The sequence below is a fragment of the Danio rerio genome, chromosome 3 (assembly GCF_052040795.2).
Source record: "Danio rerio strain M-AB ecotype USA chromosome 3, GRCz13ab, whole genome shotgun sequence".
NCBI classification, from domain to species: domain Eukaryota; kingdom Metazoa; phylum Chordata; class Actinopteri; order Cypriniformes; family Danionidae; genus Danio; species Danio rerio.
This window is the reverse complement of record NC_141023.1, coordinates 25,653,850-25,678,616: the sequence shown is the minus strand read 5'-3', so window position 1 is coordinate 25,678,616 and position 24,767 is coordinate 25,653,850. Positions and strand designations below refer to the sequence as shown.

The 24,767-nt window shown below is 35.7% G+C and overlaps 2 protein-coding genes across 3 annotated transcripts; one reads left to right on the top strand and one right to left on the bottom strand.

Annotated features, from left to right (window-relative positions):
- Positions 1-149: 149 nt before the first annotated feature.
- Positions 150-9,549, bottom strand: nudt9 (nudix (nucleoside diphosphate linked moiety X)-type motif 9). Its single transcript, NM_213352.2, has 8 exons — positions 9,397-9,549; positions 8,757-9,005; positions 7,200-7,289; positions 7,025-7,111; positions 6,751-6,862; positions 2,482-2,628; positions 1,272-1,356; positions 150-671 (listed from the first exon to the last, which is right to left on the bottom strand). The coding sequence occupies exons 1-8, from the start codon at positions 9,486-9,488 to the stop codon at positions 526-528; spliced, it is 1,008 nt and encodes a 335-aa protein (NP_998517.2). The 5' UTR covers positions 9,489-9,549; the 3' UTR covers positions 150-525.
- A 1,037-nt stretch (positions 9,550-10,586) lies between these two features.
- mapk3 (mitogen-activated protein kinase 3) lies at positions 10,587-22,697 on the top strand. 2 transcript variants are annotated; one of them, XM_087242378.1, is made up of 9 exons: positions 10,587-10,988; positions 12,602-12,784; positions 12,880-13,069; positions 13,363-13,479; positions 15,681-15,795; positions 17,065-17,196; positions 17,839-17,948; positions 18,064-18,192; positions 22,050-22,697. In XM_087242378.1, the coding sequence occupies exons 1-8, from the start codon at positions 10,777-10,779 to the stop codon at positions 18,181-18,183; spliced, it is 1,179 nt and encodes a 392-aa protein (XP_087098504.1). In that variant the 5' UTR covers positions 10,587-10,776; the 3' UTR covers positions 18,184-18,192; positions 22,050-22,697.
- The last annotated feature ends 2,070 nt before the right edge of the window (positions 22,698-24,767 follow it).

Here is a 24,767-nt window from a genome sequence, read left to right as displayed (position 1 = left end):
CAGATTATTCATGATTTTCAGATCAAGCAGACAAAAAATACCGGCAAAATAAATCAATAAAACATCAAAATAAATCGAGCAACATGAAATGATAGCAGAACTATTTTTGAAATGTTCAGCACAGGATAAAAGGACTCGTAGTGTAAGTGTACTGTATTATAAGATGGTTTATTCCTTTGGTTATTACAGAGTCAGTCATGCATACACTGACCAAATTCATACTGAGTTTATAGCCTTCAGTTCAGTGCAACCAGAATACATTATATAAATAATCAATGGGCCTTTATTTTCCAAAACCGTGCTTTATACTGGATTTTGAAAAAGTTAATGAATAAATGAGGTCAACCTATGATTAACTGGAATGTGATTTCGGCAGTTAATGGTGCACTCTTTATATTAATAACCTCCAGCATCCTACTTGAGTTAGGCATCCAAGATATACAGTAAATCTTCTTATCCTACAGTCAAACTACATTCCCCTTCATTCGTGTTATGTCAGAGAGGCAGTTTGTAAACCGTTTTCTGTTACCAGTGGGCTTTTCGTTCCTCAGCAACTGTCTTCAGGAATTGAGAGTGATTGGCATAAAGAGCTAGCGAAGAGTCTATGTCAGTCCAGCTCACTTGACCGGCATCATCACCGGCTTGCAGTGGAAGTTCACTCACACTATCACCTAGATGAAGAGACGCAGAGGAGGAAAAATGACTTTACATAGTAACATGCCAGCTAAAATATCAATGTTTCATCTACAGTGCTCAGCATATATATAAGTACACCTCAGCACAAATCCCTCTTTTAAGTTTATATTTTTAATAGGAAGCTATACAATATTATTTTTGTGCATATACATTAGATAGTCAGTGCTGAAGCCAAATCTGGAGCTTATCGAACAAAATAACTTACAATAATGGTCTAAAAACTGGTACAACCAAATTTATGTTAAAGACAAATATTGAATACAAATTTAAAAGAGGAAAAATCTAAAGAAACAAAAATATTTACAAATTTGGTTAAAATAAGGTAGGTTGTAATTTATTTATTTTTTTTTTTTTTGCAATAGTTTGCTTGAATTTAATTGTATTATCTTTCAATTTCTAAATATGTTTGGTGACTAAAATATTATTTGAATAAATAATTTTGTTTAATGAATCTGTTTTGTTTAAATGCACCAAAATACATTGCCTATATTTACTAAGAAATGGATTAAAAATGTTCATTTTCAAAATGGGCTGTACTCAATTATGCTGAGCACTGTATATAGTTTTTTTTTAACCTGATTCATCATGGAAATTGACTGCAACTGTTTCCATCCAGGCATTATCTGTGTTTCTCGGATCATCAACATAACCTATATAGACCTATTGAGGGTAAAAAAAAAAAAAACTTTAATACAACGCTGGAAAGCTTTACAATTGTTTAGTGATTGTGTGTGTTTATTGGTGAATCTCTGCATTACAGAAATTTAATAAGAGCGAAAATGTTCTGGGGAGAACATGCAAACTCCACACAGAAATGCCAACTGACCCAGCCGGGGCTTGATCCAGCGGTCTTCTTGCTGTGAGACGATCGTGCTACTCACTGTGCCACCGTGCCGCCCAGAGAATTTATTATTATTTTGTATTATATACTGCATAATTGAAAATGACATAGATCATAAAAATTTTCTGAATCAAAGTAATCACACATTTGGAAATGGGTATTTTAGGAATGGGTCAAATGCAAGCTTGTTCCAAATTGGAAAAAAAATAGAAAGAAAAAAACAAGAAATCACAATTATTTTTTACGTTTTGCTTAGATATATAGTTCTGTCTTTCAAAACGTCGCCTCACAGCAAGAAGGTCGCTGGTTCGAGCCTCGGCTGGCTCAGTTGGCATTTCTGTGTGGAGTTTGCATATTCTCCTTGTGTTCGCGTGGGGTTCCTCCGGGTGCTTGGGTTTAACCCCCACAGTCCAAAGACATGTCTGTAGTGTATGTGTGTGAAATGTGAATAAGTGTGTATGGATGTTTCCCAGTGAAGGGTTGCAGCTGGAAGGGCATCCGCTGTGTAAAGTATGATTAATGGTTAATAAAGGGGCTAAGCTGAAAAGAAAATGAATGAATCTTTCAAAACATTTACTGAAGTTATAATTTCTAAATTATTTGTTTCAAACATAAAATTAGCGTAATAATGTCCCAGCATTAATGTCAGTATTAATTTAATGCTGATTTACTTCATATTTATTTTACAATGATTTTTTTCTTCTCTAAAAGCAGTGCAGTAAAGAGACTTCACAGTTGAATAAAATAATAACAAATGTTTCACTGCTGATCATATAAAATGGTTATAGAAAAAGGTCTCACATTTAAAATTATGAAACAACTCAATTTTTTGCAACAAATAAATCAATTTTTCTGACTTGGATATACTTGAGCTTCTGTTTCTCACAACTTTTTGCTGATATTCAATAAAGTCACTGCACCCACTCATAAGTGCATGATTTTACCTGAAGACCCGCCGAGCTGAAGAGCTCAGAGATCCGCTTCTGGATCTTTTCTCTCTCGCTGTCAGATGCTTTCAGAGAGTTCAGTGCCTCTTCCGAGAACTCGCGCTGCAGTGTTTGAGAAATGCGCTCTCCAGGATCCACCATTCCCTAAACACATAGTATGTTAAGATATTTGGTTACACAATCCATAGTTTCATTTTGTCACACAATCATACCATTCACTCTTTCCTTAGTGTCTGATTTGTTCAAACATTCAGTCTCTCTAAACTCTCTTTCCGAGGAGCTACTCTACTATGAGTCAATCTGTTGTGATTGTGACATTTGTATTTAATTGAACTGAATCAAAATAAACTTCAACTGTGACATTTATACTAAACTGAACAGAGTCAGTTTTAATTTAGCTGGAACTACACCAGCATACCATCACTACTCTCCTGCCTGCCTGATATGTTCCACTACCTGAAATATTACTGTGGTTTTTACTTCATTTCTTTGTCTACGTTAAGCTGCATTGCCACAACCTATATTGTTAAAAGAAACTAAAAATAAATTGAATTGGTCAGCAGCTCATGTTGTTAACTGAATGCTCATATCTGAACTTGAGCTACTCTGAAAGATTCATCAGCATTTGTGAACAAGATATTACCAAAAAAATGCCACTTTGACTTTGATCTGAATTATTATGCTTTGGAAGCGCATGCAAAGTGAACATTCACATTCATCTTGACGTCCCAAAAACATAAACCAAACTCTTCCAGGCCTCAGCTACAACTTCAGTATTTGGTGGTCAAGTAGACCTTGAATTGTTTAAAAAAAACACTAGATTTTACTTAAAGCTCATTTTATCTAAGACAGAATCACTTCATACTTGCGGTACAATGACTTTAAATGCATTTGGATCTTTGAGATTTTGCAGACCTTTTACTATAACAAACAGCAGCATTAAACATGCTACATGAAAAGTATTGTCTGAAAAAACACAATAGGACTATTTAAAAGTTTGTTTGTTTTTTAATCACCTCAGATGCTGCTTATTAAAATTAACACTTCAAACACAATAAACACACAAAACACTTTGTGTTCAAAATTGTTATTAAAAAACATAATATATGACTTTCTTAGAGATGGGTTGCAGATGGAAGGGCATCCTCTGTGTAAAATATGTACTGCATAAGTTGGTGGTTTGTTCCGTTGTGGCGAACCCAGATTATTAAAGGAACTAAGCCAAAAAAATAAAAATAAATGAATGAATGAATAATATATGACTCTGGATCACAAAACCTTGTCTTGGGTTGCACGGATTTATTTTTGATGAAACATTCATTGTATGGGTGAAAATCTTGTAATGTCTATTATGATATTAAATAAAGCTCATGTTCCATGCAGATATTTTGTAAGAGTCTTACTGTAAATACTCAATACCTATTAGTATTATGTATGGCTAAGCACTTCGTTTAGACACCTTTTATGCAGATTTTCTCAGTATTTAGATTTAGATTTTTTTTTTTGCACCCTCAGGTTCCAGATTCAGCCAAAGATTGTTCAATCTTGACAAACCATACATTAATGCAAAGCTTATTTATTCAGCTATCATGTAATGTATAATTATATACAGTGCTCAGCATAATTGAGGACACCCCATTTTGAAAATCAATATTTTATTTATTTCTTAGAGAATACAGGCAATGTATTAAAGTGCATTTAAAACATAACAGATTTATTAAACAGACATATTTATTAAAATAATAATTTAGTCACCAAACATATTTAGAAACTGAAAGATAACACAATTAAAATCAAGCAAAATATTGCAAAAAAAATTACAACCTACAATATTTCAACATAATTTGTCAATGTTTTTGCTTCTCTTGACTTTTTCTCTTTTTTAAAGTTTGTATTTAATATTTTTCTATAACATATAAATTTGGCTGTACTAGTTTTTGGCCTGTTATCGCAAGTTTTTTTGTTAGATAAGCATGAGATTTGGCTTCAGAACTGACTAATCTAGTGTATATGCACAAATATAATATTGTATAGCTTCCTATTAAAAATATGAATTCAAAAGAGAGATTTGTGCAGGGGTGTACTTTTATATGCTAAGCACTGTTAAGACATGAACACCACTAAGAAGATAAAGTCAGCTGAAAGATCCATGACATCCATTAAGGAACTGTATCAACAACGATGGTTGTCTAGGGAAAATAGCATTTTAAGCGATCCAACCCACCCTGGCCATAGTCTACTCATGCTCATACCATCAGGCGGGTAATACCGAAGCCAGAATAACAGATCAGTGTGGTTTCGTGATCATTTTTATCCTGTTATCATAAGACTTTTAAATAAGACATTTTTTTATATTATTGATAGCTAGTATGGAATAATAAATGTTTCAACAGTTCAGGGTGATGCGGGTACGTTTTTGACTAAAGCATAAAAATACCATAATATGTTTGCAGATATTTAGGAAACAAGTGAACATTATCTGATAAACAATGCTGAAGTCAGTTATTCTGCTCTGAAAATGAGCTTCTGTGCTGGAAAGTCTGTTTTTGTTTTGGTTCTTTTAACCCGCCCAATGCCAGCTTAGCCAATTATATTTCAGCACGCTGGGCTGCCTTGGTGGAAAACCACTTATTTCATTCATTCAGTCAGTAAGGATCTCAAAGCATGTGTCCGTGACTGAAATGCGACCTTCAGTGGACAGTAGCAGACTCCGAAATGAGACTCAGTTCCACATGAGGTTATTAATAAGTAAATAATATAAATATTAGGAATGTAAACATTAGGTGACCAGGTTACATTGTAACAGTGTGTCCTAACACGCTGTGTGACAAGATTTGCAGTGATGAGCAATTTGGCTGTTTGCTCCAGATGAAACATGACATAAATTTAAATACAGCCATTCAGAAGCCCAGAACATGCACTCACCCACGAAATGGTAAGGTTTATAATCTATTTAATACATATTAACCATCTTTAATGGGCCTCCATTGGCTGCCTATCCAATTCAGAACTGATTTTAAAGCGCTTTTACTGTTATATAAGTCCATTTATAATCTAGCCCCAAACTATCTCTCAGAGCTGTTGCATTTTTACACGCCTGTTGGATCTCTTAGATCAAGTGAAGTGATCAACACCTTTTTATAGTTCCTCAGTCCTGACTGAAACGTAGAAGGGACAGAGCTTTCTCTGTGGTGGGTCCACGGTTATAGAACACCATGGCCCTTGAGTTTAGACTTGCTCCATCTCTATCTACTTTTAAATCACTCCTAAAAACTTACCTTTTTGGCTTGGCTTATTAATATTACTCGTTTCTTGAGTTATATCAGTCGTTTCTCCTGCCTTATTTCTATGTTTTTATATTCCGTCTTTTTATTTTACTTTGTCTTGTGTACAGCCCTTTGGTTAGTCTTGTGACTGTTTTTAAATGTGCTCTATGAATAAATTAACTTGAACTTAAATTTTTAACATTATTAAATGTAGATGCTGAATCGCTCATATGTGTTTAGTTCTGAAGTTCAATTTCAAACAGTTTATTTTATTTTCAAGATCTGAGGTGAACTATCTGCTGCTGCTTTCAGTATATGGCAATAAATGTCATGTAAAATGGCATTTAAACTCACATTGTTAGCATTTAACACTGAATAAAGGTGTACCTGAGGTCATCATTTTCATAGTTTTAATGTTGTTCAACTGCGAAAAATAGAAATAGTTTCTAATATATCAATTCGAGGTGTTGGTTAGGACAAAAACTCCTTTTAATATGTAAAATATCCCTTCTATCGGGTGCTATTGCTTTAATATAGAACACGGCCTAAATCACTCGCTCCTGTTCTCAATCTGGCAACCTGGGCTTGAGTTTGTTTTGATCCAGGAGTGCAACACCTAGTTCAACCACTGGGTGTCAAACTTACATATTGCACCTTTAAATTAGCACTATCTGTCAATATTATTACTATTATAACAAACTGTGCAATCAGTATTTATATATTAGCTTTTGTGATTTTTACATTGGTTTAAATTTTATATATAACTATATCTTTAGATATTTTTGAAATTACAAAAGCTGATTTATTATGTTATGTTTTTATAATGTCTTCTGATGTATTTTATGTTCTTGCTGGGTTGGATGTAACGTAATTTCATTCTGCGTTGCTGTTCTGAATGACAAAATAAAGGAAACTGAACTGATATATTAATATTGTTTTTGTGGGCAAGAGTATCATATATGCTTAAAATAGATGAATAATAGGTGCAGAATATACTCACCCCTGGGATGGCCCATTCACCACAGTCTAGCCTCTTGATGGACACAAACTGCAATACTGGTAATTTAGAATCAGCGTGAAGGAAACGTTGCCCTGACGAGTCTATTTTCCACCTGTATGAGGCCAATTGACACATGAATAGCTGATTGTTTTCAGCCAGTGAACTATACCACACTGCACAATACACACCTGGTATGCATTGTTAAACCGGTCAGATGGGAGAAAGATTGCAGTTGGAAGTGTTTGTATACCATTTATTATGACAACTGTAATACCTGGTAACTATTGGGTCCGCAGCGTGGTTTGGACCCCACCTTCCTAGTAATCCTCGACCCTCCAGTCCAGTTCTTCCATGTGGATTACTGGGGATGATTTATAGAAAGTAAAAAACATTTATAAGCAGGAATATTTGATATTTTGGGTAAGTTGGTATTGTAATGTTTTACTCACAGTGGTTTGCCGTTCTGTATGCGATATTGGCCCTCATGGCTTCTTCTGTCTACAGATCCATCCAATAAATTGAACTGTGGGCAAAATGCACTGAAGGAAGAGTATATAGAATTAAACATTTATACAGATACTTCATGCAGGTATTCATCAATGTGTTGTTGTTGATCACTTATATTTATCAAATAATTTTGAGAAATTATTTAAATGCATCTACATGTTGGCTACTGCATGAAAATTTAGACCATATAGGCCCGTATCCGAGGGGATTTGGTTGGATAGGAAGACCCCATTACTGACAAAGGTCCAGAATTTGTCCCAAACACGAGCTCATTTGTCCTATTTTGACTGCTATGCCATCCTAAATAGTAACAATAACCCATTGAAAAACACTTTAAGACCAAACAGAATCCTGGTGTGACTTCAAGTAATCAGTTTTGGTCAATGCAAACAATTATTTTTCAAGACTCTTACCTTTTTCAAGACTCTTATTTTTCTAGAAAACGTATGACATAAGAGAAGTCATCTTTCGTTACTGTATTGTTTTTAAATAAAGAAAACATTTGACAATTAACATTTATTCTCTAAATGTTGTACCTTATTAGCAATAAAAAAGTGTGAAGCACTTTTACAAGAAAGGCTAGAAAAATTGTGAAGTTCTAAATTGTTATTATTATTATTGTTTCAGTTTTTTATAATTTAAATGGCCAAATTCTGACTGAGGAAAGTTGACTGTGTTGGCCAGTTTGTTATTTGCTTAATAAATTACACTAGGCTACAGTTTATAATTGAAAACTTTTTTCTAATGATATAAGATGTAAATAAAAAAAACTATTTTAAAAACAAATATTTGTCATATTTCTTTATTCTAAATATTTAGGAAATATTTTTGGTACAACAAAAAGTGTGGTTATAATGACCATCCAACAAGCTAATTCAGCTAAAAATAATGCTTCAAATGTAACCTAAATTCAGTGATTAAATAGAAAATGAGGCGAATAACTGCATATAAACCAGCAGATCTAAAGCACCGATAGACAACTAACCTATTCACAAGACTGTTTTCTGTTTTGTTTCTACATATGTCTAATTAAAAATCTAATTAAAAATCTAATTAAATGCATAGTTTGACTAACAGTAACCCCAGAAGTAGCTAATGCGATACTGTAGGTCAGAAGTCACAAAATATCCCTCAAAACACTGAAAACTTTAAAGCATTTTATCAATAAATTAGCTGTAACTTAAACAAATACATACATTTGATTCCCTAAAGTGTGTATTACAAAATTGTGACTTTCTGAATAGTTTTAATTTACCATTTAACATTACTGGTGAAAAATAAATGGTGTACTCATAAATTTTTAATCATCATTATATATGCCACTTTTACTTTCTTTTACTAGATAATTACATTTTAAATAATTAAGACAAAAATAAGTAGATATATGAACTGCAATTTATTCTGGAATAACAAAACAAAAACTAATAAGCTACAATATTTATTTAATTGTGTATTGGCATTAAAGATGGTGCTCTTTGCTTGTTATTTGTTTTACTCACCCAATCTCTAGATCAGCCCAAACAGGCTTTTTCAGCACAGCGGGAGCCGTATAGTTAACAGGGCTGTACTGGGGCCAGTCTGTCTCCCAGTCAACTTTGTCATCTGGGACAGGAAATCTGTGCGTGTCTGAGCCAGGATACACAGCACAGCGAGCTTTAATGTGTGCGGGCGAAGCCATGCGGAGAGTTGATGATGATGATGATGATGATGCAAAGACACTGGGAATGAAGCTAATGCCGTTCCTCCTGCTGGAAATGAGTTAAATAAACTATTAAAGAAATTATGTCTGTTAATCATGTCATGTAAATCAAGCAAATGCCTTTAATACCCTATTTATTAAGCATTTAAATGTTAGTTAATACAATTGCTTTGTTTAAATTATCCTATATCTGAGTTCAATAAAGCCGAAATTAACATAAAACAAGATTAATGAACGCACTTAAGGTGTATTGTAAACTTTGTAACTGACTAATGTTAAGAATTTAAACTTTGATGATGCCAAAACCCGATTAATTTACACATTATAAACAGAAAATGGTATTGCTTATATACCTGTCAAACTTATAACATGGCTACACAGCACCTGCTATTAAATATAGCAGTGATTTAAGCAATTATTAAATTCATTTATTTACATACCAGCTTCCACTTGTGCCAGCAGAGAAGGGGAGCCCAATAAGACTAAGCGCTACATGTACCGATGCAACCCATTTACGGGAAACTGATTTCATTCCCAATCAATAGACACAAAGCCCACAACTGCAGTAACCAGGAAGTGAGCGAGAAATCAGCCCTGCCTATGCGGTGACGTCATTCATGCGACTGGCTGTTATTATGATCACGGGCACGAGCACTAGAGGGAGCTCTGCTGGATGCATCTCTTGTATATTGACACATCTATTTTCATTTCAGGTCAGACACATTCATATAATTATCTTTAAACATTTAACAGACAACAATATCACATGGAAAGATAAAAGAGAGAAAACTTCAGCCCTTTTTATTATCCAGAAAAAGAAATCAGAGAAATTAATAGTTTAAACATACATACATATACACAAATATACCAGAGCAAATTCAAGTCAATTGAGAACATTCTAACATTAGGTTGTTGATCAATAGCTTAAGCTTTTTCATCTGTGCTTCTCTGTACTATTACATTTGTTCATTTTGTACATTTGTTGTAAAAGGAAGTGGACCAGTTAACTATGTGAGACATCTCATAATGAGTTAACTATGTGAGACATCATATAATGAGATAATATAATGAGATTCTGAATGATTTCTGAAAAATGAACGAGGCCACAATAAATAGATTAGATTTACTTTTTTAGTTTCATTTACTTTTTTTATTTTTAATTATATTTACTTAAAAATGTTGTATGGTTCAATCATTTTGTCACTTTAAATGTATCTCTAATCTCTTTTCTCAGTGTGTGTGTGTGTGTGTGTGTGTGTGTGTTAGAATGCACAGTGTGTCTTCAAAAATCTGAAATGCATGTGTTGTTTAAGAATGGTAGATGTGGATCATAATATTTTACACTTTTGGTTTGCTTCAGAGTTGAGACTATTATGATGATGAAAGTATTGTTTCGTATTAAATTAAGGGAAAATATTACAAGTTTGTTTGAACTTTCACATGCCCTCTTCTCCCTTTCGTTTGTTTTTTTCCAGCCACAAACTGTAAATAACGCAAAAGGCCTACTAACGGCGACCGTGGGAGGCTTGAATCTGCACACCCACTCGAGCGCTCTGGAAATGCGTCTTGTGCAGCGCGCGCCCCCGATTGTTGTACAGGAGAAATGCGCGTTCGCGCTGCCTATCCGTTTAGATGCACGCGCTCCGCTCCGCACTCGCATCCACAGGGGGGCCTTGACCGACTCCTCTTCGACTGTCAAGAAAACGCACCGTATAACGACGGCATTTGCTATCTGACAAACCTGTCTTTGATCTGAAAGCAAATACGAGGCCCCCTTCCCCAAAAGACTTTGCGAAGGCGACGATTTGCGGACAGAAACGATGGCGGAATCGGGCAGTAGCGCGGCGGCGGCCGGAGCCGCGGGCTCGAATAGCAGCGCCGCCGGGCCTGGAGGAGCCGTCGCACCTGGGGGACCAAGCGGAGCGGCAGGATCCAAGCCTGGCCTGGAGTCGGTGAAGGGACAAAATTTTGATGTTGGCCCCCGATACACTGATCTCCAGTACATCGGGGAGGGGGCCTACGGGATGGTCTGGTAAGCGGAAACGGCTCGTTTTTGCAGTCGCCCACTTCAGTGCAAATATTGTTGGGTCGGGGCGAGAATTAGTGGGCTGGTACTGACCTAATCGTAGTAAAGAAAACAGGGTATTGACCTTCTGAAAGCTTGTGCCATTCCGTATTTTCATTTTCTACGCAGAGAAGCTCATGTAACGTTAAGCAACAGAGTGATGTAGTAAGCTCAACAAGTTTGTTCATATCCTTCCCAGAATCTCGGGGCTAACAATAGATTGCGAGTAATGCATTGGATTAAATCCCATTTCTTACAGCACTGGCTGTGTTTCAAAACATAGCAGGTTGCCTACATAAACAGCATCTTCCTTGGCATCTTATGCGCGTTTGAAACGCTCGAGCGCTGAAAAACGCTGTTTTGGGGAAGGCATTTCACTATGTTTCATTGCACAGCTACTTGCCTCACTGCTCGTGAATCCTTGTTATTGAGACATCAGTCATTTGCTTGATGTCAGTCGTTCAGTTTGTTGAGTGTCACTCGTGATTTTAGGAGCGTGTTTGTAGTGTGAAACTGCATGCTACAACCGTTAGCACCATGGCTAACAATCTGACATCTCACTCCGAGCTCGTGAAACAGGCGTGGTTACGCTGCGGCCAAATGTGGATGAAGGGGCCAGCAAACATTTGCGTTGTTTGTATTGATACATACGCAACATTTTTGAGACATCTTGCAAAAAGTAGATGCCGTCAAATAACAGTCAACACTACAGGTTTTATGCTGAAATGAATTGCTGATCGCGTTAATCTGTCCTCTGTGCTTAAAATGATTGTCAAGTTTTGCTGTAGGATGTAAACAAACCCTCTTTGATAAACACCAAGGCCTTCTATGGATATCTTTGGTTGGGGTTATCTTAGAGCTGCATTAAAAGGATAAATGTGTGAAGAATATAGATCCTTATTTAGACAACATTGATATTTTTACCAACAACGAGGTTTTAAGCCAAGATAATTTAATTAAAATTGAATTTTTAATGTGCTTGTTGAATTAATGTTTCTTTTTGGTTAGTTTATTTTCATGTTAAAAAGAACAAATTGTTTACATTTTTTGCTACAAATATTGTCCTAAAATATTTGGCCACTGAATAGTCTTTGGTTGTTTAGTTGATGTAGACGCCAAATGTCAGTCACACAATTCAGCATTTTGACAACAATTGTAATTTTTGGAAACAATTTTAAGTTTAATTTTATCAGAAACAACAACATTTGCTCCCGTAATCTTTAGACTCACTTGCATTTTAGATTTAAATTCGCTATTTCATAAAAAGCTATTGAACAAACTAATAATCAATACATGTATGCTTATTTAAAATCATTATAAATGTTTTTATTTATTGTTTAAACACAAAGTGTTTACACAATAAACAAAATGTCTCATGTAAATACAAATAAATTGTGTGTAATTTAGCATGACCTGCAGTTCAACATTTTATTAATTGCTGCTAATAAGTCTTGCTGTTTTTTTTTTGTTTTTTTTCACATGCATGACTGCAAGGTCTATAATTAATTATGGGCACAAGCTTGTATTTTTTTATCTACTTCCTCCACTTAACCAACTATTTCTTTCCCTGCTGCCTGCAGCTCAGCTTTTGATAATGTGAATAAGATCCGAGTGGCCATTAAGAAGATAAGTCCATTTGAACACCAGACCTACTGCCAGCGCACCCTGAGAGAGATCAAAATCCTCCTGCGGTTCCATCATGAGAACATCATCGGGATCAATGACATCCTGAGAGCTCGCCACATTGATTATATGAGGGATGTGTATCCTTAAACACTCACAGTGCGCTAGAGATCACAGTATTTTCCATGTTGTCTTCACAATGTTGTGTTGTTGTAGTTCTTTAACCGCGTTTCAGCTATATCGTACAGGACCTGATGGAGACCGACCTTTATAAACTGCTGAAGACACAGCAACTCAGCAACGACCATATCTGCTACTTTCTGTATCAGATCCTGCGAGGGCTGAAGTACATTCACTCTGCCAATGTGCTGCACAGAGACCTGAAGCCCTCAAACCTTCTCATCAACACCACCTGTGACCTCAAGGTCAGAACCGCTGCATTTCTTTCAAGAATGACAGTTTGAGAGGACATTTGCAAAAGAATAGTGATAACATAGCAAATAACCAGACTTTGAAAAGTGAATCTGGAAATCATTTCATAGCAGGTCTATTTCTGTGTCTGTTTTGAAGAACACAGGACCAAATTTAGTAATGTGGTTCTTGTACTTTCTTTTATCGCAAGACAGAGATGCTGAATAAGCTTTATTTAGACACTAAAGGCTTTTTAAAGCAAAAGTGCAAGGTTGTGTGGATCGTAATTATATTTTCTCACCCTCAGATCTGTGATTTTGGGTTGGCGAGGATAGCTGACCCTGAACATGACCACACTGGATTCCTCACAGAGTATGTGGCTACTCGCTGGTACCGTGCCCCTGAGATCATGCTTAACTCCAAGGTATGGCCACTTATAGATAGATGCATGGTTCGTTTTTGATGGTAGAAACAAACAGGTTTAACAACCTAGTTAAACCAGCTGCTTGGCAAAATGATTTTTTAACCATTTTTATGTTAACATTTGTGTGAAATCAAAATTGACCATTTTTATTTTGCTAGCGCACATTTTTATTCTATATGTGAACAATTAATGCATGATTGAATATAGCGCTGGGTAATATTGGAAAAAATATAGTGATATCGTGTTTCATATAATTTGCTATCGATAATTATTAAATATTTTTTAACAATCCATTTAGCAATATTACATTTTTTTAGGGTAATTTAACTACTTAATTATTTTAAATTTACCAACATTACTAAGGCAAATAGTTTTTATAGTCAAAAATATTTAAGCAAAATATCTGATCTCTTAATAATAAAGTAAACATAAATGGTAAGGAGACTCATAAACTTGATAAAGTGTTACAAAGTGTGTGCAATGGTAAAGGTAAATCAACAACAAAACAAATTATGATAATGAAATCTGAGCTTTCGAGTAAAGGAACTAACCATCATTATTTTAATACATAGTGCAACATTAAAAATGGTGAAGTTGAATGACAAAATTATCCCTATGCTAAAAACTTTCAGAACGGGTGCTAGTGGCTGGGATGAACAATAAAAGAAACCAAAAAGCCGGTCTGACGACATTCTTGCATCCTTTTTTAATTACAAATTCTTACATCCTTATTTTTAATTACTCTTCACTGCTGCTATACTGCACCCATTTTCACTTGTGTTGTTATTCTGACCTGAAGTGACAAGCGCAAGTGCGTGGATTCCTTCACCATTTACAATAGGCTTTGCGCTCACGCTCCCCTGGCGTCTTTCTGTAATTAAGATGACATCAAGCTTTTTCTCAGTGTATGACAAATGGACATACCATTGCTGTAGCTCTGATGCAAAGTTTATGGAGGAAAGTAAAAAGCACCGCAGTGTTTGGATGCGCTGTGTTTGTCTAAGGTATTAAGTCTGCCGTTATGACTGAAATGTGTATTTTCCATACAAAGTGTGAAGCAGATTGGTTAGTTGTGCTTGCATGAATCGTGGTGCCCTTGCGGCTTTCGGAAAAGTTCAGATGTTTTCATCTAGATGCACACCATGTGCAAGTCCTGCACCTCCATTGGAAATGACAAACTTACATCCTAAGCTTATTGGCGTTGCTTCCTAGGCGCACACTCAGCAACCACATTTTAATAAAACTAAAGCATTTCATACAGAAATTTTTATTATTTTTGTTAATCGTTACGGACAAATGTGTTCAGTCAATAAAATACCAATATTAATTTTATCGCCCAGCCCATAACTAAATATGTTAAGCTTTAATTCACTGAACAGGTAGTTCTTCATTCAAATCTATTTAAATAAATAATATGTTTAAAATAGAGCTTTTCAATTTATCTGGGGAAATTATATTTACTATCACAAAAAAAAAATTATATATATATATATATATATATATATATATATATATATATATATTGCAGAAATATAATATATTTATATACAGTTTTCCAATATCATGCAGCCCTGTTTCATAGTGTGATAGTTCACCCAAATTTAAAATGCTGTCTTACCCCTGACTTGTTTCTGAGGTTCATTCATTTCTTGCCGGCTTAGTCCCTTTATTAATCTGGGGTCGCCACAGCGGAATGAACCGCCAACTTATCCAGCACGTTTTTACGCAGCGGATGCCCTTCCAGCCGCAACCCATCTCTGGGAAACATCCACATACACTCATACACTATGGACAATTTAGCCTACCCAATTCACCTGTACCGCATGTCTTTGGACTGTGGGGGAAACCGGAGCACCCAGAGGAAACCCACGCGAACGCAGGGATAACATGCAAACTCCTCACAGAAACGCCATCTGAGTCGAGGTTCGAACCAGCGATCTTCTTGCTGTGAGGCGACAGCACTACCTACTGCGCCACTACGTCGCCCTGTTTCTGAGTTGTTGTTTTTTTTCATTCTGTTAAATACAAAAGAGGTTACACTAAGGAATGTTGGAAACTAATAATCATTGATATCCATAGTAGAAAAAAAAGCAAATGCAATGGAAGTTAATATTTTCCAACCATTTTTAAAATATTGTCTTTTATGTTTTCAAGGCCCCCATCACTGATGCATTTGTGTTCTCTCTCTCTTTATCCTCCAGGGCTACACCAAGTCCATTGATATTTGGTCTGTGGGATGCATCCTGGCTGAGATGTTGTCCAACAGACCCATCTTCCCTGGGAAGCACTATCTGGACCAGCTCAACCATATATTGGGTAAAAACATGATGCTCATTGGAGTTTTGTCATTTGCTCATTCTCAAGCTTTCCCAACCTGAATATAATTGAACAAATTGAGAATTCATGCCACAATATAGTTCTATATTATTTGTATTGCTCTGGTATTGAGGAGAAAACACAAACTGTATGGACTGTTGGCCTTTCATTTCAATTTATTTAAGAATCCTGAAAAAATATGCCACTGTTTCCACAAAAAGAGTTAAGCAGCACAAATGTTATTATCTTAGATTATAACAGGGAATGTCTCTTGATTGTCAAATCTTATTCTAATTTAAGAAGAATTATAAAGGGTCATGTGACACTGAAGACTGGACTAAAGTCGGTCTCCAATTTAAAGAAATAAATCACATTTGATAATATATTCAAATACAAAAATCCACATAGAATTTCACTAGTAGAGTTTGATTGGAGGCAGGTTTTTTATAATTATAACCATTATTTAACCAGGTAAATCAATTGAGAACCGGTTCTCATTTACAAGGATGACCTGGCCAAGAGGCAACATAAAAAGCACAATACAATAACAATTTCACAAATGCAGATAATAACATATAAACCAAGTAAAAGCTAAAAACAAGCACAGTGATCTTGTACTGTTAACTGGATTGAATTTTTGTTAAAGGATCATAGTGGAGTAAAAATGTTGAGTTTTAATCTTAGAATCATCTGCTGCAGATGATTCTAAGCATCAGCAGCAGAAAACTGAAAAGAGTAGCGACCAAATGAAGTGATAATATAAAGGTTAATAAAACTGCTAGAGCACAGATTTCGACATGTTTTCTAAATGTTTAGTAGTGACTGTAAATATAGTGGAGTTTTCCCAATAAAAGTTTTGTAAATTAACAGAAACCGATGAGTTTGTCGACATGATTGAAGAGAAGGCCAATTCAATAAAGAACACAGTTGACTGTGATGAGTATTAAATGGCGCACCAGTAACAAAAATGCATTGATGCATGGTAAAAAACATCCAGTTTGTGAAGGAGAGTTTTTGAAGCTGACCTGTAAATGAAATCCCCATAATCCCAATTTTTTGCTTTTTGAACAAATTTAAAAGTTTTAATAACTATTTATTTTATGTTTTGTAATTCTGCACAAATGTTAAGTATGTGTTACTTTTTTTTTTTTTTTTTCATGGCCCAATTTCTTTTATTCCAAAATCCCAAGTTGATTGTTCAAACAATGTTTTCTGGTTTCAGTATTGTACCACTGCGTGAGTACTTAATTTCTTTGCCTTGTCAAACAGGTGTTTTGGGCTCCCCCTCTCAAGATGATCTGAACTGCATCATCAACATGAAGGCCAGGAACTACCTCCAGTCTTTACCACAGAAACCCAAGATCCCATGGAACAAGCTGTTTCCCAAAGCAGACAACAAAGGTAGGCTCACACATTAGGATGTTCAGGTGTGTGTGATGAAACAACAAATAAAGCATGTAAGAAAGGTCTGGCAGTAGTTGTCTTGAGTGTCCATGCGTGCGTGCGCACATAAGAGTGTGGGAGTACTGAACAAATGTGAGTGTCAACAAATGGTCTTTTTGTGCTCTGGCTGCATTGTGCAAGCATGTTTACTGAAACGCTACCAAGCAAAAATGTTTACATCCTTGTATCCCTTATTCTCTGCACTGTCGATGTTCGTTTTGTTTGTTGTGCATGGTTTATAGGCTATATGATAGATATTACGTGTTTAAAGGTGTAGTTTACCCCATAATAAAAATGGTCATTTACACACCCTCCATATGTTTCCAAGCTATTTCTTTCTACTTTTGAACACAAAAGATATTTCGAAGAATGGTGGAAACCTGTAACCATTGACTTCCATAGTATTTTCTTGGTTTTTCTACTATGGATTTCAATGGCTACCAGTTTCCAACGTTCTTCAAAATATGTCCTTTTGTGTTCAACAGTAAAAGAAACTTTTGGAGGGTAAGTAAATGGTCAGAAGATGTTTTTGGGGGAACTATCCCATTAATATAGAAGTGTGGAACCTTTTTCTTATGTACTTCTACTATTGCATTTCAGCTTTGGATTTATTGGATCGCATGTTAACCTTTAACCCTCTTAAACGTATAAATGTGGAGCAAGCACTGGCCCACCCCTACCTGGAGCAGTACTATGACCCATCTGATGAGGTATCCCTCTTTTCCCTCTTCAGCTAGTACTGTTAAGGGCCTTCAATTTGAAATCTCTACATTCTCATACATATTAGGAAAATCTAATTACATTTCACATTGTTTGCTCAATTAGCCGGTAGCTGAGGAACCCTTCACTTTCAACATGGAGCTGGACGACCTTCCTAAAGAGAAGCTGAAAGAGCTCATCTTTGAGGAGACGGCACGCTTCCAGGCCAATTACCAGGGCTCCTGAGAGGGACAGGTACAAAAATGTGCAAACAAATTCTATTTGAGGGTTCACTAATGTTAATACACTCAAAATAATAATGATTATTGGTGCAACTTCATATAATTGTTGTGCACATTTAAAAGATGTTATTTCAGCTTAATTTATCAAGTGATCAAATGTGTTTTATTTTAATTATCTTGTGAATTTGACATGAGCACTCTCTTGTTGAGCTGATCAATTTTATTCATCTAATTTAGACAACTACAGTATTGTAAACTAACAACTTTAACGACTTATTATATGTAACCTAGGAAAAAGACTGAAAGAGCTGGCATTAGCACATTTTTGGTTATTGATTGATGCAATGTTCATTGTTCTTAATAAAGCCCCTTTTTTAACAATAACTATCCATGTAGCCTCAACACCATATGATTAAGTTAACTGTATAACTTTATAAATTTAAGTGGACTGAACATAAATTCAGAAATTCCTTAATCTAAAATTAAAGACTTTTTCCCCTCTTTTAAAATTATTATTTTTTTAATATTCATATTTTTATATATCTGTTCCGCATAATGTGGTCCCTTGTTATTTGCCAGAGTTACGTTCTAAATAATAACCCGCTATGGGCGAAATCTGCGAAGTAGTAGCTTTTTTTACAATTAATATAGATGTTTTAATGGTGTAAAACCCCTCACTACACACTTTATACACTTTTCTCAGACAGTCATTAGCTTTTTTACTTTTCTCTCTTGTTTAAACACTCTCAAAGTTCAAACCTTCCTTGAAAAATAGGTCCAGTATCATAAAATGAACCCAAAGATCAAAACCATTTAATCTTCATTTATGTATTCGGTAATGTTGCCCTACAGCCGCTTAACTTCTACCTTTTTTTAGAATGTCCTGAAGGTTAACTTTTTGTGCGATGGTTAGCATCTTCCCCTGCCTTTTGGTTGCTACCACAGGTGCCTTTGACGGTACAGAACGTTTCGTCGACATTGTGGGGAGGAAACTTGCAAACATACAGTACAGCACTTCAGAGTCACACTGCTGGTGATTGAAGATTTCTGTAAATCTGGCAAGCTGAACACATTCTGTACTGTACAGTAGGGTTGTCACGATACCTCAATTCAGGCCACGATACTATACCAGCTAAAGTATCATGATACCAAGTAGTATCGCAGTACTGTATTAACTCATTACTCAAATCTACTAAATGAAGTAAATTGTCAGAAATACTATATTTTATGTCATAATACCTAAATTCAATTCAGAATTGCCTTATTATTGAAAACTATACTATTTGTACTTTTTTTTTTTCTCTGCTTTTTTGTATATACTGTTACTCTTTTGATGTTATTACAACAATAATAATAAAATAAATGAATAAATAAATCATTGATTATTCCATATGATCTGTCATGACTGCAGCAAACTACGACCCATATGCAGACAGTAAAATGAAAGTATAATAAAGTGGCCTTTTGATTATTTGCCGTCACAAATGTTTGAGCATTTTAGTGCCTTTTCCACATGCATCAAATAGTAGAACCATTAATGACGATACTACTGTTTACAAACTGCAGTGGCACCACCAGTATTTTAGAGTTATAGTTTCACGGTGCTACCGAAGTACCAGTAAACCGTGCAACCCTACTGCACAGGAGACGCTGCACGAAGGAGATTTATTGACAATGGTCTACAGCCAGTTCGAATACAGAATACAATGCGCTGTAGAAAAAAAGCATGTCAAATTACATAAAAAATATCTTCTTAGCTGCGAAAAGTGAACCACGTTATAGCGAGGGACCGCTGTACAAACAGGAACATATTTTTTAAGGTTATATAATTTTGAAATGCATGTAAATGTGCAAATCATGTTTCAACGCAGTTTCCTCTTAATACTTTGTTTGCACATTGCATCAAGCAATATTTAATATAAAATCCCTTCCACTTTAATATCGTCTTCACTTAAATATATCCTTAAATTGAGCAAAACTTACTTTAGTTTGTTGAATTACCCATGTTTAAAGCTGTTTGCCACTGATGGTCCGTAATCCCGTGTTTTTTAAATGTATTTATTTTTGCAGTCATCACGGGGAATAAGCGAGCAGTGCGGAGTCCCATCTAAAGAAAACTCCAGACGACCTGCGAAAAACATATACATACATGCATATATCCATTTAAAAAAAGATAAAAACAAGATAAAAAAAAAGCAAAAATGTACATTTAAAATCTTCAGCTTTGTTTTATCTGTCCATCTCTCTTTTCTCGCTGGGAAGCTGTGCGCTAGTTTGGGCTTCTAACATCTTATCATAACGCCATTAATGGGGGCCGTCAGACTCACTATTCTCATCACATCCCGCACACAGCTCCTGCTCTCTCTCTCTCTTTCTCTTTCTCTCTTTCTCTCTCTTTTTCTCTTTCTCTCCAACAATCACATCTTTCACCTTTTCTGTCGATACCCTGTTTCTCTCTCTCTGTTCGGATCCATCTCTCTCTTTCTGTCGAGGGTCTGTCTCTCTTTTCTGCTCTGTGGTGTTCCGGGTGTTAGTTTGTTTGTTTTTTTCATTCCAATAGAGATGGAAACAGAGAGAAGTTCTAGGATGGGCACTGACCGGTGTGTGTGTGTGTATATATAAGTGGTTTTGAGTTTCATTGGAGTATTGTAAGTCGGCGATCTGTTTGTATACTGTAATTTGAACGTTTCGATCAGTTACAAATCGTGTTTTGTAATGTTGGGAATTTCTATTTGAATATCTTTTGAAAATATAAAGTCATTGCTTGTGTTTTCTTTTCCTTTTACAATTCATTTATTGAGCTTGGACTCTTCTATTTGTGAGGAGGAATGTTGTAAACGGTAAGAGCAGGATGAACGGAGGAAACGGAGCACGAGATGGAGTTGTATCATCTGCTGTAAAAGATCTCGTTCGACTGTCGAGACTCGTTCTTGCCAACGTTCTTGGGAAATTTAAGCCATCAGTATCATGTTTTCTTGCTTTAACGCGCTGGCTTTTCTTCTGGCTCATTTCTGCGTGCAGACCTTGCGTTTTCAAGTGTTTTTGTTTTGTTTTTTTTTCTCCGAAGGGGGTTGATGTGCTGATTTCTTTGTGAATAACAATAGTTGTCATTGGTTACCATGTCCATGGCTACTGTTGCCATGATTCCTTTCTGATAAGTCACACGTCGTCCCTCATATTCTTGCAGATATCGGTCCCTCGCTGCGTTTCTTTTCCTTTCTCCTCATCGTCCTTTTGTCTCGGAGTGATTGAGGAATCATAGCCAAGCTTAACACTTTCAGAGCCATAGCACATTTTCTCTCATTCCCTCCCTGTGATGTCAGAACTTCTCAAAGGGCTTTTCCACAGGGCTTGCTGACCTCATGCCTCTCTCCTGCCTGTGATTGGCTCACCTTGTGTTTTATCAGACTTAACCTGCATGCATTGCATCTTAGACATGTAACAACCTGCCTTTATTATACGTCCGTTTTTGTAAGGAAACCGTCATTGCTTTTGGCCAATCGTGGATGAGGAAAAGCATGTTTAAGTCGGAACAGTTTAAATGGCACAGCGTGTAGCTGTTTTGCATAAACACAGGGTGTGATTTGCATAAATTAACACCACCCCCTTACAAAATTGAGGAAATTAACCCCGCGTGACATTTTTCAATCGGTGCACCTGCACTTTGTGTCTCTCATGACCAAATGTTTTGCTTTTGTTTCGGTTTTTAGTGCAATTCCTGTCACAAAAAGCGTTTCTGCTTTCTACGCTGTTGTCATATATATATAATTTTTTTTTTTTTGCTTAATCCTTCAAATGTTAGGGTAACAGGCAATGGCAGTCGGTCTTTCACGTCCCGTGTCTGTCTGTACGTCTGTTCTTTCCTACCAGAAGCTGCTCTTCTCTGCTTCCTCATGAGGAGTGGAGATCATCCCCGCTCTCTGATCTGAGGGAAACAATTCATTACCAAGAAAAGGTTTATTTATATTACTGTATTGTCAATGGCAATGATATGCTTATTGTTAATGGGACCATGGGGACTGTCGGCAGTCTTACGCGCACACACACACAGACACACATTTTGGGATGTATTTCGCACATGTTAACCTGCACGCATACAGTATGATTTCCTAAAGCCTGCAAAGGAGGCAGATATCATGTCTTTTTAATGGCTGTTATTATAATTATTGCTGGTGTTCTATTGGTGAGGTCTTTTTTTTATTGTTTTAAAATCTGAAAAGGGATTTAAGAACTTTTTGTCCTTTTAAAAAAAGTCTGTTTTGCATTTCTTTCATTTGTTCGCTTTGGGTGTTGAAAAAATAATAATAATTGGCTGTTCACTCTTTCTGAAGTCTATTTTTTTCCCTGAATCTTATGAGGAATTATTTTAAAAGATGATTAAATGATTTGAGTAGTTTGTGGAGAGAAACGAGCTATGGATGGGTATAGTCTATGTATATGCTTATGGGTATAATAAATTAAACGATTAACAAAAACAGAATTATATACATATATAAAATAAAATTCATGATACTGTAATTCTCTGTGTTGGGTGTTTTTTTTATTCTCCACCTATTTTTTTTGGGGGGGGGGGGGGGGGGGGGGTTATCAAGAAATAAGTTTTTAATCAGCATTGACTGCTGGCACTAAAATTCAAAACTCAATTTGTATTAATATATATGTAGCAGAGGCCAGCTAATGAAGTGCTGTGCAGGTAAACCTCAGAGTTCAAGGTCTTTAGCCTCCTTGCTGGAGCATCTACAGTATTTTCCATGTGGAAAGTTGTCGGTTTGATCCCAGCCTAGAGCAAGTTGGGTGGTTTAGGACCAACGGGGTTATATTGGTGCTGTGACACGGATGGGAGTGAGGTTTAGGGGGGTTAGTGTAGCAGAAGACAGCTAGTAAAGTGCAGGTAAACCACTCCTCTGGCCTCTAAATGTGCTCTAGCTACAGATGCTAGAGGCCATGGTCAGGTGTTTTGTTGTTGTTTTTTTCCCACCTATTTTGTTTTATTAAGAAATACCTTTTTAAATAGCATTGACTGATGGTACTAAAATTCAAAACTCAATTTGTATTAATATATATATGTTTATATGTAGCAGAGGCCAGCTAGTGAAGTGCTGTGCAGGTAAACCTCACTCCTCTTATAGGTGCTCTAGCAACAGATGCTAGAGGCCATGATCTTTAGCCTCCTTGGTAGAACAATTGACTCCCATGCAGAAGGTCGCTTATATTTTATATATTTTTTTTATATTTCCCAAATGATGTTTAACAGAGCAAGGAAATTTTCACAGTATTTCTGATAACATTTGTTCTTCTGGAGAAAGCCTTATTTGTTTTATTTCGGCTAAAAGCAGTTTAATAAAAAAAAAAAAATGAAGGTCAAAATTATTAGCAAATTTTTTTCCAGATAGTCTACAGAAAAAACATTGTTGTACAATAACGTGCCTTATTGCCCTAACCTGCCTAGTTAACCTAGTTAAGCCTTTAAATGTAACTTTAAGCTGTATAGACACTTCATTACACTAAAATATTATTTACTGTTATCATGGCAAAGATAAAATAAATCAATTATTATAAATAAAGAGTTATTAAAAATAAACAGAAGGGGCTAATAATTCAGGCGGCTAATAATTCTGACTTAATTTTTTCATTTTTAGGTCAACTGTTCCTTGAACACACTAAACAGACATATAAAAAGTCAGTCATATACATCACATACTTTTTTTTTTTGCTTTTTTGTTGATTTGATTATATTATCTGATTTGTTGTGGCCATCATCGCAATCCATTTTCTATTGTCTTTTTATATGAATACCAACATTCTTTCATCTATTGTCTATTAAATCTATATTTTTTGCATCAAATTAAGGAGGATTTGTCATATTATCATATTTTTTTCCTTTTGTAACTTTGATTACTACCTCCATACTAATGATTTGCTCATTTGTAAGTCATTTTTGAATTAAAGCATCTACCAAAGGATTCAATTTAAATGTGTATATGCGATAAATTAGAAGGATTTTTGTGCTCAATTATTCCATATTTTTAGCATTAGCAGTAGATCACAATTATTTTTTCTCTTCTTAATAGTATTAACAATATGTTGTATATGTAATCATAATCTTGTGTAGTCAATCATGACCAGATTAGGATCTTCAGTAGCTTGAGGGTTTGTTCCATGTTCTGTGTAGCCTATTGTGAATTAAGAGCGTCACACTCATTCGCCTTTATTAGTTTTTCAAGATGGAAGTTGTTTCTGCTTTCCTGTCCCGTGAAGGAGGAGTGGCACTCTAATAATCAAAAGTTAATCAACTTTCGATGGAAAAATAACCATGGATGTCCACGTCAAGTTTTAACCTGAGCCAAAGTAAACTTTCTTCTAGGTTAATGTTTAGTTATTTTATGGCTAATGAATCCACTTAATAATTTCCTTCAGGTTCCACTCCTTGTTTTAAGACGTTTACTTTTCTCTCCACCAAGTAGTCTGTCCAGTTGTACCACTCCTTTGCTTCATCAACATGTTTCAGCACGGCTTGAGAATTTAGCTGCGAGGCATTTCGAAAACTCTTGAAGACATATCAAACTCTTTTGGGTGTGTTTGCACTTT